The 14,622-nt window shown below is 42.7% G+C and overlaps 1 protein-coding gene across 1 annotated transcript in view; it reads left to right on the top strand.

The window, feature by feature from the left end:
* CCKAR (cholecystokinin A receptor) overlaps window positions 1-12,129 on the top strand; it is a 71,113-nt gene extending 58,984 nt beyond the window's left edge. The window contains exon 5 of the mRNA XM_075849512.1: window positions 11,149-12,129. Coding sequence (XP_075705627.1) covers window positions 11,149-11,693 — 545 coding nt within the window. The 3' untranslated portion in view covers window positions 11,694-12,129. The remainder of the gene's footprint in view (window positions 1-11,148) is intronic.
* The last annotated feature ends 2,493 nt before the right edge of the window (window positions 12,130-14,622 follow it).

Genomic DNA, 14,622 nt, shown 5'->3' with positions numbered 1-14,622 from the left:
AAGCCCGTTAGTGGCCGCCGTTAAAAGGCGTATTGGCGGTCACTAACGGGTTAAACTAAAATTTTCAGATTTATTACTTATCCTTAGTTTTATCTGTACAGCTGTGTCATGACTGCTAAGGAAAAATCTGCTAGTAAAGGCCCTTTTACACCAGCCAATAAGCCCGGTGCAGCGAGCTCCGATCAATGAGACATCGTTATTCGGCGCTCGTTTGCTCCTGTCACACGGAGCTATGGATGGGGACGAGCGGTCGTTACTCTGATCGCTCATGCCCATCCATTATTATCATGACGGCAGCGCGTCTCCCTGTTTACACACGGAGATGTGCTGCCGACAACGATAATATTTAACTTTTGTAAAACGATACGACCAGCAGATGATCAAGCGTTTGCTCGTTCATCTGCTGATCGTTCCTCTGTTTAGACAGGGAAATTATCGGCAACGAGCGTTATATGAATGCTCGTCTGCCCAATAATCGTCCAGTGTAAAACCCCCTTAACTGCATTTCAATTTACTGGGATAGTAATGTGTCCTTCCCTGAAAGAAATAACACATTTGTAGCAGAAGATAAAGAACAAAGGAGTAAATTATTGTTTATATTATTCGAATCTCAAAAATTCCTTCTCTTTTATCTCTGTGCACATGATTGCATTAAAGGAATTTTCCACGACTGGACAACTAATGACCTATCCGCAGGTCATCAGTATATGATCGGTGTGGGTCCGACATCCGGTTCCCGCACCGATCAGCTGCTCATGCTGCTGGATGTTTTGACTGGTAGTTGGAGCTTTAAAGAGGCTCTGACACCAGATTATAAAGTGCCATATCTCCTACATAATCTGATTGGCGCTGTAATGCAGAGAACAGCAGTGGTTTTTATTTTGAAAAACAATAATTTTTGAGCAAGTTATGAGCAATTTTAGATTTATGCTAATTACTTTCCTAATAGACAACTGGGCGTGTTTTTTACTTTTGACTAAGTGGGCGTTGTACAGAGAAGTGTATGACGCTGACCAATCAGTGACCAATCAGTGTCATACACTTCTCATTGTTCCAGCCCAGCTTCTTTCACTGCACAATAATGCTGTGCACAATGGGCTGGAACAATGAGAAGTGTTTGACGCTGATTGGTCACTGATTGGTCAGCGTCATACACTCCTTTGTACATTACCCACTTGGTCAAAAGTAAAAACACGCCCAGTTGACTATTAGGAAACTAATTTGCATAAATCTAAAATTACTTATAACTTGCCCAAAAATGATCGTTTTTCAAAATAAAAACCACTGCTGTTACCTACATTACAGTGCCAATCAGATTATGTAGGAGATAGGGCATTTATAATCTGGTGACAGAGCCTCTTTAAGCAGATGGCTACGGTCGCGGAATAGCAGACGTACTGCAGTACTGCAACTCTGCTCCTATTCAAGTGAATAGGAGTAGAGCTGCAGTTCCGCAGAACGGCCGCTATGCAGTGGTCAGTATACCATTCAAAACATCTGGCAGCCGGAGCAGCTGATCAGTGCGGGATCCAGATTTCACACCCGCATCGATCATATACTGATGACCTCAGTGGCGGATTAAGAAGACCATGGGCCCTGGGCTGTTACCCAAACTTGGGCCCCCCTTCTCCACCACCACCCTGCCGCGCCGTAACTATTGCTAACACTACCTAAACACTAGTACACAAAGTAGGCACATTATGCACAAAGTACACACAGTACGCACATTATGCACAAAGTACGCACATTATGCACAAAGTACACAAAGTACCACATTATGCACAAAGTACACAAAGTAGGCACATTATGCACAAAGTACGCACAGTACACAAAGTACCATATTATGCACAAAGTACGCACATTATGCACAAAGTACGCACATTATGCACAAAGTAAGGACATTATGCACAAAGTACGCACATTATGCACAAAGTACACAAAGTATGCACATTATGCACAAAGTACGCACATTATGCACAAAGTGCACAAAGTACGCACATTATGCACAAAGTACACAAAGTACGCACATTATGCACAAAGTAGGCACATTATGCACAAAGTACGCACATTATGCACAAAGTACGCACATTATGCACAAAGTACACAAAGTACGCACATTATGCACAAAGTATGCACAGTACACAAAGTACCACATTATGCACAAAGTACGCACATTATGCACAAAGTACACACATTATGCACAAAGTACCCACATTATGCACAAAGTACACAAAGTACGCACATTATGCACAAAGTAGGCACATTATGCACAAAGTACGCACATTATGCACAAAGTACGCACATTATGCACAAAGTAGGCACATTATGCACAAAGTACGCACAAAGTAGGCACATTATGCACAAAGTACGCACAAAGTACGCACATTATGCACAAAGTACGCACAAAGTACGCACATTATGCACAAAGTACGCACAGTACAAAGTACGCACATTATGCACAAAGTACGCACAGTACACAAAGTACACACATTATGCACAAAGTACACAAAGTAGGCACATTATACACAAAGTATGCATAGTACACAAAGTACACACGAGTATGCACATTATACACTAAGTAGGCACATTATACACGAGTATGCACATTATACACAAAGTACACCTTGTAAACACATGAATATGGACATTAAACATACATGAATATGGACATTAAACATACATGAATATGGACATTAAACACACATGAATATGGATATTAAACACACATGCACTTACCTTTTATGTCTTCACTGCAGCTCTTCTCCTGCTCACAGCACAGAGCCCGCCGACAGTCTCCCCTCCCCCATGTCCCGACAGCTAGCAGCAGAGATGTTTAGAGCAGGGAAGGGGGGCTGGAGGGGGAGCTTCTAAAGCAGCACAGACCACGGCTGCTAAGTAGAAGCAAAGCTCCCCTCGCCTGACAGGTGCGGTCCTGGCACCGGGGCTCCCTCCGGTGCTAGCGACGCCACTGGGCATGAGGGGGTTCGGGCGGTCATAGGCTCCTTGGGCCCCCTGGCAGTCTTGGGCCCCGGGCGACCGCCCGAAACGCCCTAATGATAATCCGCCACTGGATGACCTATCCTGTGGATAGGTCATCAGTTGTCCAGTCGTGGAAACCCCATTTTAGGCTTCCTGTGGGAGCCGTATATTTTTTGCCAGTGACTGGTTCAGATTCTGTCCTGTGAGATAAGAAAAGTCTTTCCTAAAGTATGGGTCCTCTTACACGGCCAGACGTCGGCTGTGTAAACGATCGCCGATCAACGAGACAGCTTGTTGATTGGCGCTCGTTTGCTCCTTTCACAAGGAGCTATGTATGGGCACGAGCGCTCGATATTACAATCGCTCCTCCTCATACAATTCTATAATTTACACAGGTGCTGCCGAAAACGATAATGTCCACAGGATATGCCATAAATGTCAGATAGATGCAGGTCCTAAACCCTGTTATACCGCTCTGTGTTGTTTCTGAAGCGTGTGATTTCCGACCATGAAGAAGAAAACCATGAAGCTTGCTGAGCTACGCTGTTTCTGTCAGGGTATGTGCACACGTAGTGACCAAAAACGTCTGAAAATCCAGAGCTGTTTTCAAGGGAAAACAGACCCTGCTTTTCAGACGTTTTTTGACCAACTCGCATTTTTCGCTGCGTTTTTCGCGCCGTTTTCGCGCCGTTTTTTACGTCCGTTTTTGGAGCTGTTTTCATTGGAGTCTATGAGAAAACAGCTCCAAAAACGTCCAAAGAAGTGTCCTGCACTTCTTTTGACGAGGCTGTATTTTTACGCGTCGTCATTTGACAGCTGTCAAACGACGACGCGTAAATAACAGGTCGTCTGCACAGTACGTCGGCAAACCCATTCAAATGAATGGGCAGATGTTTGCCGACGTATTGTAGCCCTATTTTCAGACGTAAAACGAGGCATAATACGCCTCGTTTACGTCTGAAAATAGGTCGTGTGAACCCAGCCTAAGTCCCATAGAACTGAAAAGGAGTTACGGAAATAGCGTAGCTCACATGCTACGCTGCTTCTGTAACTGGCATTCACTACTATGGGAGTTACAGAAACAACGTAGCTCAGCAAGCTACGCTGTTTTCTTCTTCATGGTCGGAAATCACACGCTTCAGACACAACACAGAGCGGTAGAATGGGGTCAAGAGGGCCCCGTTCTAGAGATAAGTGCGGGTCCCTGCGGTGGGAACCGCATCTGACATTTATGACATATCCTGTGGATATTTCAAAGAAGTAGAAGGACAACAGCACACGTCTTCAAATCATCAAAGTGTTTTTATTGTCAAGACATCCACAAACGACAGGCAACGTTTCGACCCATAGTGAGTGAGGGGTCTTTGTCAAGCCTATCATCATGTCTAAAAACGTCGTTATAAATAGGTGAATACAAGTAGTCACATGGTCCGTTTCAACCAGTGAAATTCGTGAACCCGGTCTCCCAGGTGAAGCATACATTAGTTTTAATGATGTTCTTCAATTAGTTATATAATCCTCAAAAAGTGTAAAAATGCAACATACAATACATCTTCAATACATCATCAACATCAATATGTCAGTCACTGTTGTTACAATGAAAAAACAAAGGAGGGAAGTTCACCACACTCCAGGTTCCAGTTACGATCCTAAAGCGCTACTGCGCATGCTCCGCAGTCAGTCGTCTCTGCTGCATAAATCGAAACCAGCATTTGATCAAAAAGAATCACAATCGGATATATGTAAATATAGTAATATCTTCAATCATGGTGAGAATTCATCGAGACGTAGCTATATATATAAGTAACTTGAGCCAAACGCAATTTGTGCTATTTAGCTCGTTTTTAAGGACGCCTTCACTAGGTGACCATAAGTCACGTGTGACTAGGTCTCCGAGGAATCAGCAAAACAGAAGGGAAAAAGGTCAGGTTATTTCTGCCCCTAGTTCATAATATAAATCACAAAGTGATGATATTGTCAAATAATCTATTGTGTTCAATCGCCTACATAAATTAGATCACTGAAGTGAGCAAAAAAATTTTTGGGGGAATGCTCGTAATATCTATCCGACGAGATACATCAGACAATTATACCGCAAAGAAAACACAAGACTATAGAATAATGATCAATCATCATCTGTGACCTCCCTAATAAGGTCCCTATAAGCTCAAAAGTCAATGCACAAAAAACTCCCGATGGATGAGAACATGGGAGGAGCCATTATGGTCTTCATTCTGGTCATATATCCGCTGGTGTGTGGTGAATGAGCCTCCATCAAGAATATTCTTAAGCTGTAAGAAATATTCGAAAAATGTTTAAAAAGACATTAAGAAAACAGGAAGATGAAAAATAGATGCAATCCAAGAAATCACCCATCATGTGTACATTGTTAATAAAAAAATGTTAAAAACAGCAATGGGATCTCAGAGTCCAGGTATTATCTTATATTCTAGATTCAAACCTTTGGGGTATAGGGAATCTAATTCAAAGATCCAACGTAATGCCTTCTTTTTCAATAGCTTCTGTCTATCCCCTTCCCATCCTAAGTATCGGTACACAATCTATTGCCCTAAATCTCAATTGATATTACGAGCATTCCCCTAAAAAAAATTTGGGTCATTTCAGTGATCTAATTTATGTAGGCGATTGAACACAATAGATTATTTGACAATATCATCACTTTGTGATTTATATTATGAACTAGGGGCAGAAATAACCTGACCTTTTTCCCTTCTGTTTTGCTGATTCCTCGGAGACCTAGTCACACGTGACTTATGGTCACCTAGTGAAGGCGTCCTTAACAACGAGCTAAATAGCACAAATTGCGTTTGGCTCAAGTTACTTATATATATAGCTACGTCTCGATGAATTCTCACCATGATTGAAGATATTACTATATTTACATATATCCGATTGTGATTCTTTTTGATCAAATGCTGGTTTCGATTTATGCAGCAGAGACGACTGACTGCGGAGCATGCGCAGTAGCGCTTTAGGATCGTAACTGGAACCTGGAGTGTGGTGAACTTCCCTCCTTTGTTTTTTCATTGTAACAACAGTGACTGACATATTGATGTTGATGATGTATTGAAGATGTATTGTATGTTGCATTTTTACACTTTTTGAGGATTATATAACTAATTGAAGAACATCATTAAAACTAATGTATGCTTCACCTGGGAGACCGGGTTCACGAATTTCACTGGTTGAAACAGACCATGTGACTACTTGTATTCACCTATTTATAACGATGTTTTTAGACATGATGTTAGGCTTGACAAAGACCCCTCACTCACTATGGGTCGAAACGTTGCTTGTCGTTTGTGGATGTCTTGACAATAAAACCACTTTGATGATTTGAAGACGTGTGCTGTTGTCCTTCTACTTCTTTGAAATCTACATCGTGCCGGAGTGGGTTTGCCTGGCTTGACAGCGTGCACCGCACCATACTCTGGATTAGTGCTGCTTCAAAAATCCTTTTTCTCTTGATGTCCTGTGGATATGCCATAAATGTCCCTGATGGGAAAACCCCTTTAACCCCTTCCCGACATATGACATACAGTTAAGTCATAGCCGGGTAGGGGAAGTATGGAGCGGGCTCACGGAGTGAACCCGCTCCATACGATGCGGGTTTCGGCTGTTTGTTACAGCCGACACTTCAGAGTAACGAGCGGATCCGCGCTCGAGCGCGATCCCGCTCGTTTAACTCGTTAAATGCTGCAGTCAATAGCGACCGCAGCATTTCAATTGTTAGAAAGAGGGCGGCGACCCCCTCTAACAGCTCATCGCGCCCCCCGCAACGCAATCGCGGGGGGGGGGGGTGATGATTGCTATGGCTGCCTGGGGGCCTAATGGATGCCTGTCAGAATCATGATATACTGCAATTTATTAGGATATGTGCACACGATAGCAGGCATTTACGTGTGAAAAGACAGACTGTTTTCAAGAGAAAACAGCTGCCTCGTTTCACACGTAATTGCTGCTCCTCGTAATATACGAGGCGTCTTTGACGCCTGTAATCTTGAGCTGCTCTTCATTGAGTTCAATGAAGAACGGCTCAAATTACGTTGCAAAGAAGTGCCCTGCACTTCTTTGCCGAGGCAGTCAATTTACGCGTCGTCGTTTGACAGCTGTCAAACGACGACGCGTAAATTACAGGTCGTCTACACAACCCATTCTAATGAATGGGCAGATGTTTGCCGACGTATTGCAGCCCTATTTTCAGACTTAAAACGAGGCATAATACGCCTCGTTTACGTCTGAAAATAGGTTGTGTGAACCCAGCCTAAGTATTGCAGTATATCGTGCAAGCGATCTAACGATCGCTGGTTGAAGTCCCCTAGGGGGACTAATAAAAAAAGTAAAAATGTGTTAAAGTTTTTTTTTTGTGTCAAAAAATTAAAAAAATATTAAAAGTTCAAAAAACCCCCCTTTTCCCATTTTCCCCCTAGAGCATAGTAAAAAAAAAAAAGATAAACATAGTTGGTATCGCCGCGTCCGTAAAAGTCTGAACTATTACAATATATAATTATTTAACTCGCACGGTGAACGCTGTAAAAAAAATAATTGTAAAGAATGTCTATCTTTTGGTCACCTAATCTCCCACAAAAAATGAAATAAAAAGTGATCAAACCGTCGGATCTACACAAAAATAGTATTATTAAAAACTACAGCTTATCCCGCAGAAAATAAGCCCTCATACCACTTAAATCGACGGAAAAATAAAAAAGTTATGGCTCTCGGAATTTGGCGACACAAAATAAATTTTATTTTTTACACTTAGGTTTTTACTTGTAAAAGTAGTAAAATATAGAAAAAAACTATATATATTTGGTATCGCCGTAATCGTATTGACCCGCAGAATAAAGTTAACATGTTGTTTTAATTGCACAGTGAATTCCGTAAAAACGGCACGCAAAAAACCATGGAGGAATCGCTGTTTTTTTTTCATTTTCTACCCCACAAATAATTTTTTCCCCTTTTCCTAATACATTATATGGCAAAATAAATGGTGCTACGAAAAACTACAACTCGTCCCGCAGAAATAAAGCCCTCATAGTACTATATCGACGGGAAAATAAAAAGGAAGGAAGGTGGGGAGGTAAAAACGAAAATTAAAATCTGAAATTTGTTTACAGCGGAAAGGGGTTAAAGTGAAGCTACAGGAATTGCTTGGGTGATGTGACCTCACATGTGAAAATACCAGGATAGTAATTACAAAGGTCTTACATAGACAAATATTGCCTATCATCAGGGCCTTAAAAAAACAGAGAACCCCCTTGGCGCCACGCTGTACATTTTTGTTCCAGAACATACAAACTTCTGCACCTGCAATAATTCCTCCATCCACCTCAGGCACTCTCAGCCTGCAGACGTTAGATATATGCTCAGCACCCCTCTCTTCCCTTCCCCGAGTTTGGCAGCAGTGGTTAATATCAGTAGTTGGTAAAAGCACGGCCTGGCAGCGGGTCCTGACATCTCCTAGACCCAATATCAGTGGAGTGGCCGGCCTCCATGGCAAGTACATCCCTTTTATTAACAATTCACTAATTAAATAATTGTGGATAACCGTACTAAGGGCTTCTGATTTCCACTTTATAATGAAGAAGTAGCAGGGGATTCAAGCTGAGATTTAGTCCTCATTCAGAGTTGCATGTGAATTTCGGGGCCCAATACGGAACAGCATTGCGGCCAGTATGGCTCTGTAAAACTGCACCTAAGGGAGATACGGTGCAAAAAACATCGTCTAGTGGAACGCTGCATTTTGAAAAATATGCCATGCATACAGATAAACACGCAGAAAAGAAACGCCAAAATGCAAATAGCGGAATAAATTAACATTGGCTGCGTATTCTGTACTGACTCCATAAGGACAGACTATAAAGGCAAATACAAGGGTGTGAATGAGGCCATAGGCTAGAAATACAGAACAAGTTTTTGTTACAGATTTTGATGGGTTTTTTTTTAGCCAAAGCTGGAAGTAGATTCAAAAGGAATGGGAAATATATAGGAAGAACTTATACTTCTCCTTCCTCCTGAATCCACTTCTGGCTGTGGATCAATAATATGCATCAAAATCTGCAACAAATCGTGATGTGTGAACATAGCCTTAGAGTTTTTTATAGGTCATGATTCTCCCCTGGCGCTAACGAAGCGAAGAGTCCCTGCTCCCCCGTGCTGGTCTGTGTTGAGCTGGCCACCTGAGATGACGTCTCGTCCCATGTGACACTGCAGCCTGTGATTGGCTGCAGCGGTCACATGGGACAGAAAGTCCACCCAGGAAGCCAGCTCAACACAGACCAGCACGGGACGCAATGCTACGGGAATGCCATGGGCGGTAAGTATGGTCTTTTTTCATTTAGAAGTAGAAAACAGTTTTTTTTCCTTCTAATTGCGAAATCAATCTACAGCATAAATTGACATGATGCGGATTAAATAATCTGCACCACAGCTCAATTTCTGAACATAAATTTCCCACTTTGCTGCTGCTGTCATACCATTTTCGGCCCCCCTAAATCCGGACAGAAAATCTGCAGCAATTACGCTACGTGTGAACATAGTCTAAGTTGCAAGATCAGAATTCCAGACCTCACAGTGTAGTGGTGTGAAGTTCCCATGAGTCAAAGGAAAACTGGTGTCAAGTGCACCTGTATGTGAAATGCAATGCCTACAGTTATCTGTACTGAGAGGTAAATAGAAAGGTAAGGGTGGAGTAAGAGAGGGAAATGCAGCGCGTTTATGTACTCACCATGTTTGTGTGTTTTGCCAGTATTGCAATGTTCTGTTAAGTTTCAATTCACAAATGATTAATTTTTGCTACATGTCTTCTTTGCTTAAAGTGTAACTAAACTTTTAAAAAACTTTTGACGTCATAGTGACATGTCAGAATTTATGATCCGTGGGGGTCCGAGCACTCGGACCCCCACTGATTGCTAAAACAAAGCAGCAAAAGTGGGTGTGCGCTGTGCCGCTTTGTTTCTGATCGGCATTCCTCGGGGTGGTGTACAGGATCACAGAAAGTCTATGGGTCCATACACCGCTCGCCCGACTTTCCGAGGAAAGCCATTTAGAAACTAAGCAGCACATCGCTCATCCGAGCGTTTCCGCCGCTTCGTTTTAGTGGGTCTCAGTGCTTGGACCCCCATCAATCAAAACTTCTGACACATCACTGACATGTCAAAAGTTTTTTAAAAGTTACCCTTTAAGTATCCAGTTCTCCATACGAGGTTATTACTAATGTGTTATGCTGCAGCCTCTTACTTTATGAAGTGCATGGGGCAAATATACTCAATTCAAGAAAAACAGGTGCAAATTTTCACAGAACTAACATAAAGCTTTTGGGAAAGTACAGTATAAATATTGTGACTGTAGACGATCGGAGCAGGTTTCCAGTATAGTTTTAGTATAATTGTAATATTTTTCTGGAAGTTTACATGTACGAGGCAGTGTTATTAGTCAATAGCCAGCAAAATATACGCAGTTACATGACATACTTTTTTTAACTATAAAATATAAGGATATTGGTAGTCATCCCCAATCCCCCCCTACACAAAACCAACATCCAATTCCCTATATTACATAAAAGATACATTCTTGCACACCTGTTGCTACACTCCAATGTTTAGAGTGGGTTTAAGAAGACGTCTCATGAAGACAACCCCTTGCAGATAGGGGGGTCTCCTGCTCGGGAGAGCAGCTAATAAGGAGCGACTCTCACCGTGACAGGTCCGGCCCGTCAATGTATTACATCATCAGCTATTCATTTAAATGGTCGCTATGTAATACTACATGTCCCCTGTAATGGGAGTAGTTTTAATTTTTATATACAATAAAATCAGTAAGTAATAAGTGAAAATGATAGTAAATAAGCCACATCTGTAATAATTGTAATATTACTAGACACTGCACTAAACAAAGCCAACAAAATGATGGCATTCACTAAAAATGTCCTGATGTTTAGAATTCTATTGGAGTTTTGTGTAGGTCATGTCTATTTTTTTAACTCAATATCAAGCTCATTCCTGCCATTCAGTTTGTGGTGCAGACGTTGTTAGGTAACGTAACAAGCAGATGTCGGTGATTATGGATATTACAGGTTGTTTTGTTGCTATGTGTATTTATTTCATTCATTATTATGTTGTTTCCTCCTTTTCGGCCTCCTCCGTACAGAACGGACAAGCAGTATAAGCAGTAATCAATTCGAAAACGGAGACGGCTGTTATCTCCAGAAGACGAAAAGGAAGAAGAAAGTGGAAATGCGTCAGCTGTCCTCAGTCCACAGCAGCACTAAGATTGAAAGAGTTCGCAGCAACAGCTCAGCCGCCAACTTAATGGCGAAGAAGAGAGTTATCCGCATGTTGATCGTCATCGTCATTCTGTTCTTCCTCTGTTGGACTCCTATCTTCAGTGTCAATGCCTGGAGAGCCTTCGACGCCAACACTGCTGGAATCCTCCTGTCCGGAGCCCCCATCTCTTTTATCCACCTGCTCTCCTACACCTCAGCTTGTGTCAATCCAATTATTTATTGCTTCATGAACAAGCGATTTCGGCTTGGATTTCTGGCTACTTTTAATTGTTGCCCAGGAAGAGATGTACAAAGCAGAGGGGCGGTGCCAGGAGTGGGAGAAGAAGATGGCAGAACCACTGGGGCTTCCTTATCCAGGTACACCTACACCAACATAAGCATCTCTGCTACGGCCACTGCCCCAACATGAGCAGGTAATGGGATCCCATTAAATAAAATACTGTGAGGCATTTATAAACATTGGTTTAGTCGATCACAGTATGTTATTGTTGGACGGAAAACTTCATACCGCACTGTGGATTACGTTGGCGTTTTATAAATAGACTATATTAATAAGGATGTTATGAAGGCAGCCTGGATAATCCTTGCTAGATCAATCATGGAACGGTGTCTGTTCTTACATTATTATTCATTAGCCGCAGATCTGAATTCAGTTCAATCACCCACCAAGACTGTCTGTATAATTTCATAGATGCCAGTGTATGTGCCATGGGCACGATCTGACGTAGGGCTGAAATAAGTTACTTCCGAAGAACTTTATTGTATGTATGGAATATTCTTGTGTTAGTAACATGGATTGAAGTCTACACCCTTATCTACACCCTTGCATGTTCTTCTAAAATAGCAGCACCTTTATGTGTCCTTTCTCTAAAATGTTCTGTAATAAAAGTTTTGTTTGGAATAAGGTCTTAGCTGTGCACACAACTTCGCTTTTGATTAATAAATTTTTTTGTGAATGAAAATAATACACAAATGACAGATAAGATTATATAAATTCAGATAAATAGCCGTTGTATATACAGACACAGTGCCGTATGTACCGCCAACGATCAAACATTCATGACCTATCCTTTAATGAGATGCCAAATTTCCTTGGTGCAGTCTTCACTTCTTAGGGCTTATTCAGACGAACGTAAAATACGCGCGTGCAACGCGCGTGATTTTCACGTGCGTTGCCCGTAGCTATATTAGACAATGGGGCCGTGCAGACATGGCAGCGTTTTTTGCGCAGCGTTGCTCCGTTGCAAAAAACTCACGACATGTCCGTTGATTCAGCGTTTTCAACGCATCACGCACCCATTGAAGTCAATGGGTGCGTGAAAACCACGCATGTCGCACGGAAGCACTTCCGTGCGAACTGCGTGTTTGCGCAACAGCTGTCAAAAGGATGAATGTAAACAGAAAAGCACCACGTGCTTTTCTGTTTCCGAACATCCAAACGGAGTGTCTTTGCGATTAGCGAAACCCGACAACCGAAGCTAACTTCACCGGGTTCGGCCAAACTCGTTTTGGCCGAACTCGGCAAAAAAAATTCCGGTCCGCGACGTCGGGAGACATTCACTGTGCATGGTGCTGAAAGAGTTAAACTGTTTCAGAACCATGGACAGTGACTTGCGATCCCAAAATACATGAACCTGTAAAAAAAAACGAAGTTCTAACTTACCGATTACTCCTGTCTCCTTCCTGCAGTCCGACCTCCCGGGATGACACTTCAGTTCAAGTGACAGCTCCAGCCAATCACAGGCCAAGCACAGGCTGCAGCCAATCACAGGCTGCAGCGGTCACTTGGACTGCCGCGTCATCCAGGGAGGTGGGGCCCGATGTCAAGAGAGGCGCGTCACCAAGGACGCGTCACCAAAGCAACGGTCGGGAAGTTCTCGGTAAGTAGGAACTTTATCTTTTTTTTTTACAGGTTTTTCGCTGTTGTGTTCGGCATTCACTGTCGAGGGTGCTGAAAGATTTAGCTCTTTCAGCACCTTGGACAGTGACGGGCGTCGACAAGCCTCATCTCTATGATGCCGGCTGCGCGAAAATCACGCAGCCGCGCATCAGACACGGATGACACACGCAGCTGTCAAATAGTGTTTGCGCGCGCAAAACGCTGCGTTGTTTGCGCGCGCAAAAACGCAACGCTCGTGTGAATCCGGCCTTAGTCTATGAACAAGGTCGCGCATTTGTAAGGATAAGTGGTGTTATGTGTTTTTGGTTAGGGTTGAATTGAATGTCGAATTTCAGTTCTGGAGTATTAGTTCTTCAAACGTTATCTAAGTTGTTATCAAGCCCCATAAGGCTGGGGCTACACTGCGTCTTTGGCCGTGACACAGGTTGCAGCGTTCTAAACTTTAAAGGGATTTTACCAGAATCGGACAATTATCACCTATCTACAGGATTGTCTGATCGCTGGGGGGCTTCACCACTGGGATTTTTTTGCTAAAAATCCGCAGCACAATACAGATTTGAACAAATCTCATCCACATGCTGCATAAATGGTGAGCGGAAGAAACACTTGAAATGGACCTGCACTGCGGTTTTTAATTCGCAGCATTTCAATTGTATTTGCGTAATTACTGTTTTTTTTGTTGTGGGTTTTCCCCATTGAATTCAATGGGGAGGTAAAACCTGCCACAAATAGCAGATGTTGCAATTTTTGCGGCGGAGAAGCTGCAATTCCGCCGCAAAAATCGCAACTCAGAAAAAAAACTTCTTCATCCAGGCCGGCCTGCTGGGATGACGTTTTATCCCACATGATCACTGCAGCCAATCACGGCAGTCACATGGAATAAAACGTCATCCCAGGGGGCCAGCCTGCAGGACGCATCACGATGGCTACGCAAGTATGAAACTTTTTGTACTTTTTAGTACAGTTTTTGGCAGCGGACATTAAAACTGAAAAACTGTACCACAATATGGTGGATACGCAGCATACCCGCGCCATGTGAACATAGCCATATACTCTACGTTTTTATATCAAAGGGAATCTATCGTCAGTAAGTGACATATTGTTTACACCAAGTTTTTATGTTGAACACATTTTTTAAAGTTCTATGTCATGGGGTAAAAACAGGAAATCCAGGGGTGTAGCTATAAGAGGTACAGGGGTAGTAGTCGCATCTGGGCAAAGTTCCTTTGCTACATAATAAATTACACATTGTAGGCGGGGGCCGTTTACAGATTTTGCATAAGGGCCCAGAAGCTACTTGTTACGCCTCTGAGGAGAACACACTGTAAGTTTCCTGCAAATTAAGGCTACTTTAGGGTGAGGCCCCACAGAGCAGCAGTGACGCAGCCGACATTCGCACTTGCACCTTGTTCAGTGCGGCTTTCATATTGCTCTTTAA

This window comes from Rhinoderma darwinii, chromosome 1 (genome assembly GCF_050947455.1).
Source record: "Rhinoderma darwinii isolate aRhiDar2 chromosome 1, aRhiDar2.hap1, whole genome shotgun sequence".
NCBI classification, from domain to species: Eukaryota; Metazoa; Chordata; class Amphibia; order Anura; family Rhinodermatidae; genus Rhinoderma; species Rhinoderma darwinii.
The sequence above is the reverse complement of the archived record's forward strand: the minus strand, read 5'-3'. Positions and strand labels throughout refer to the sequence as shown.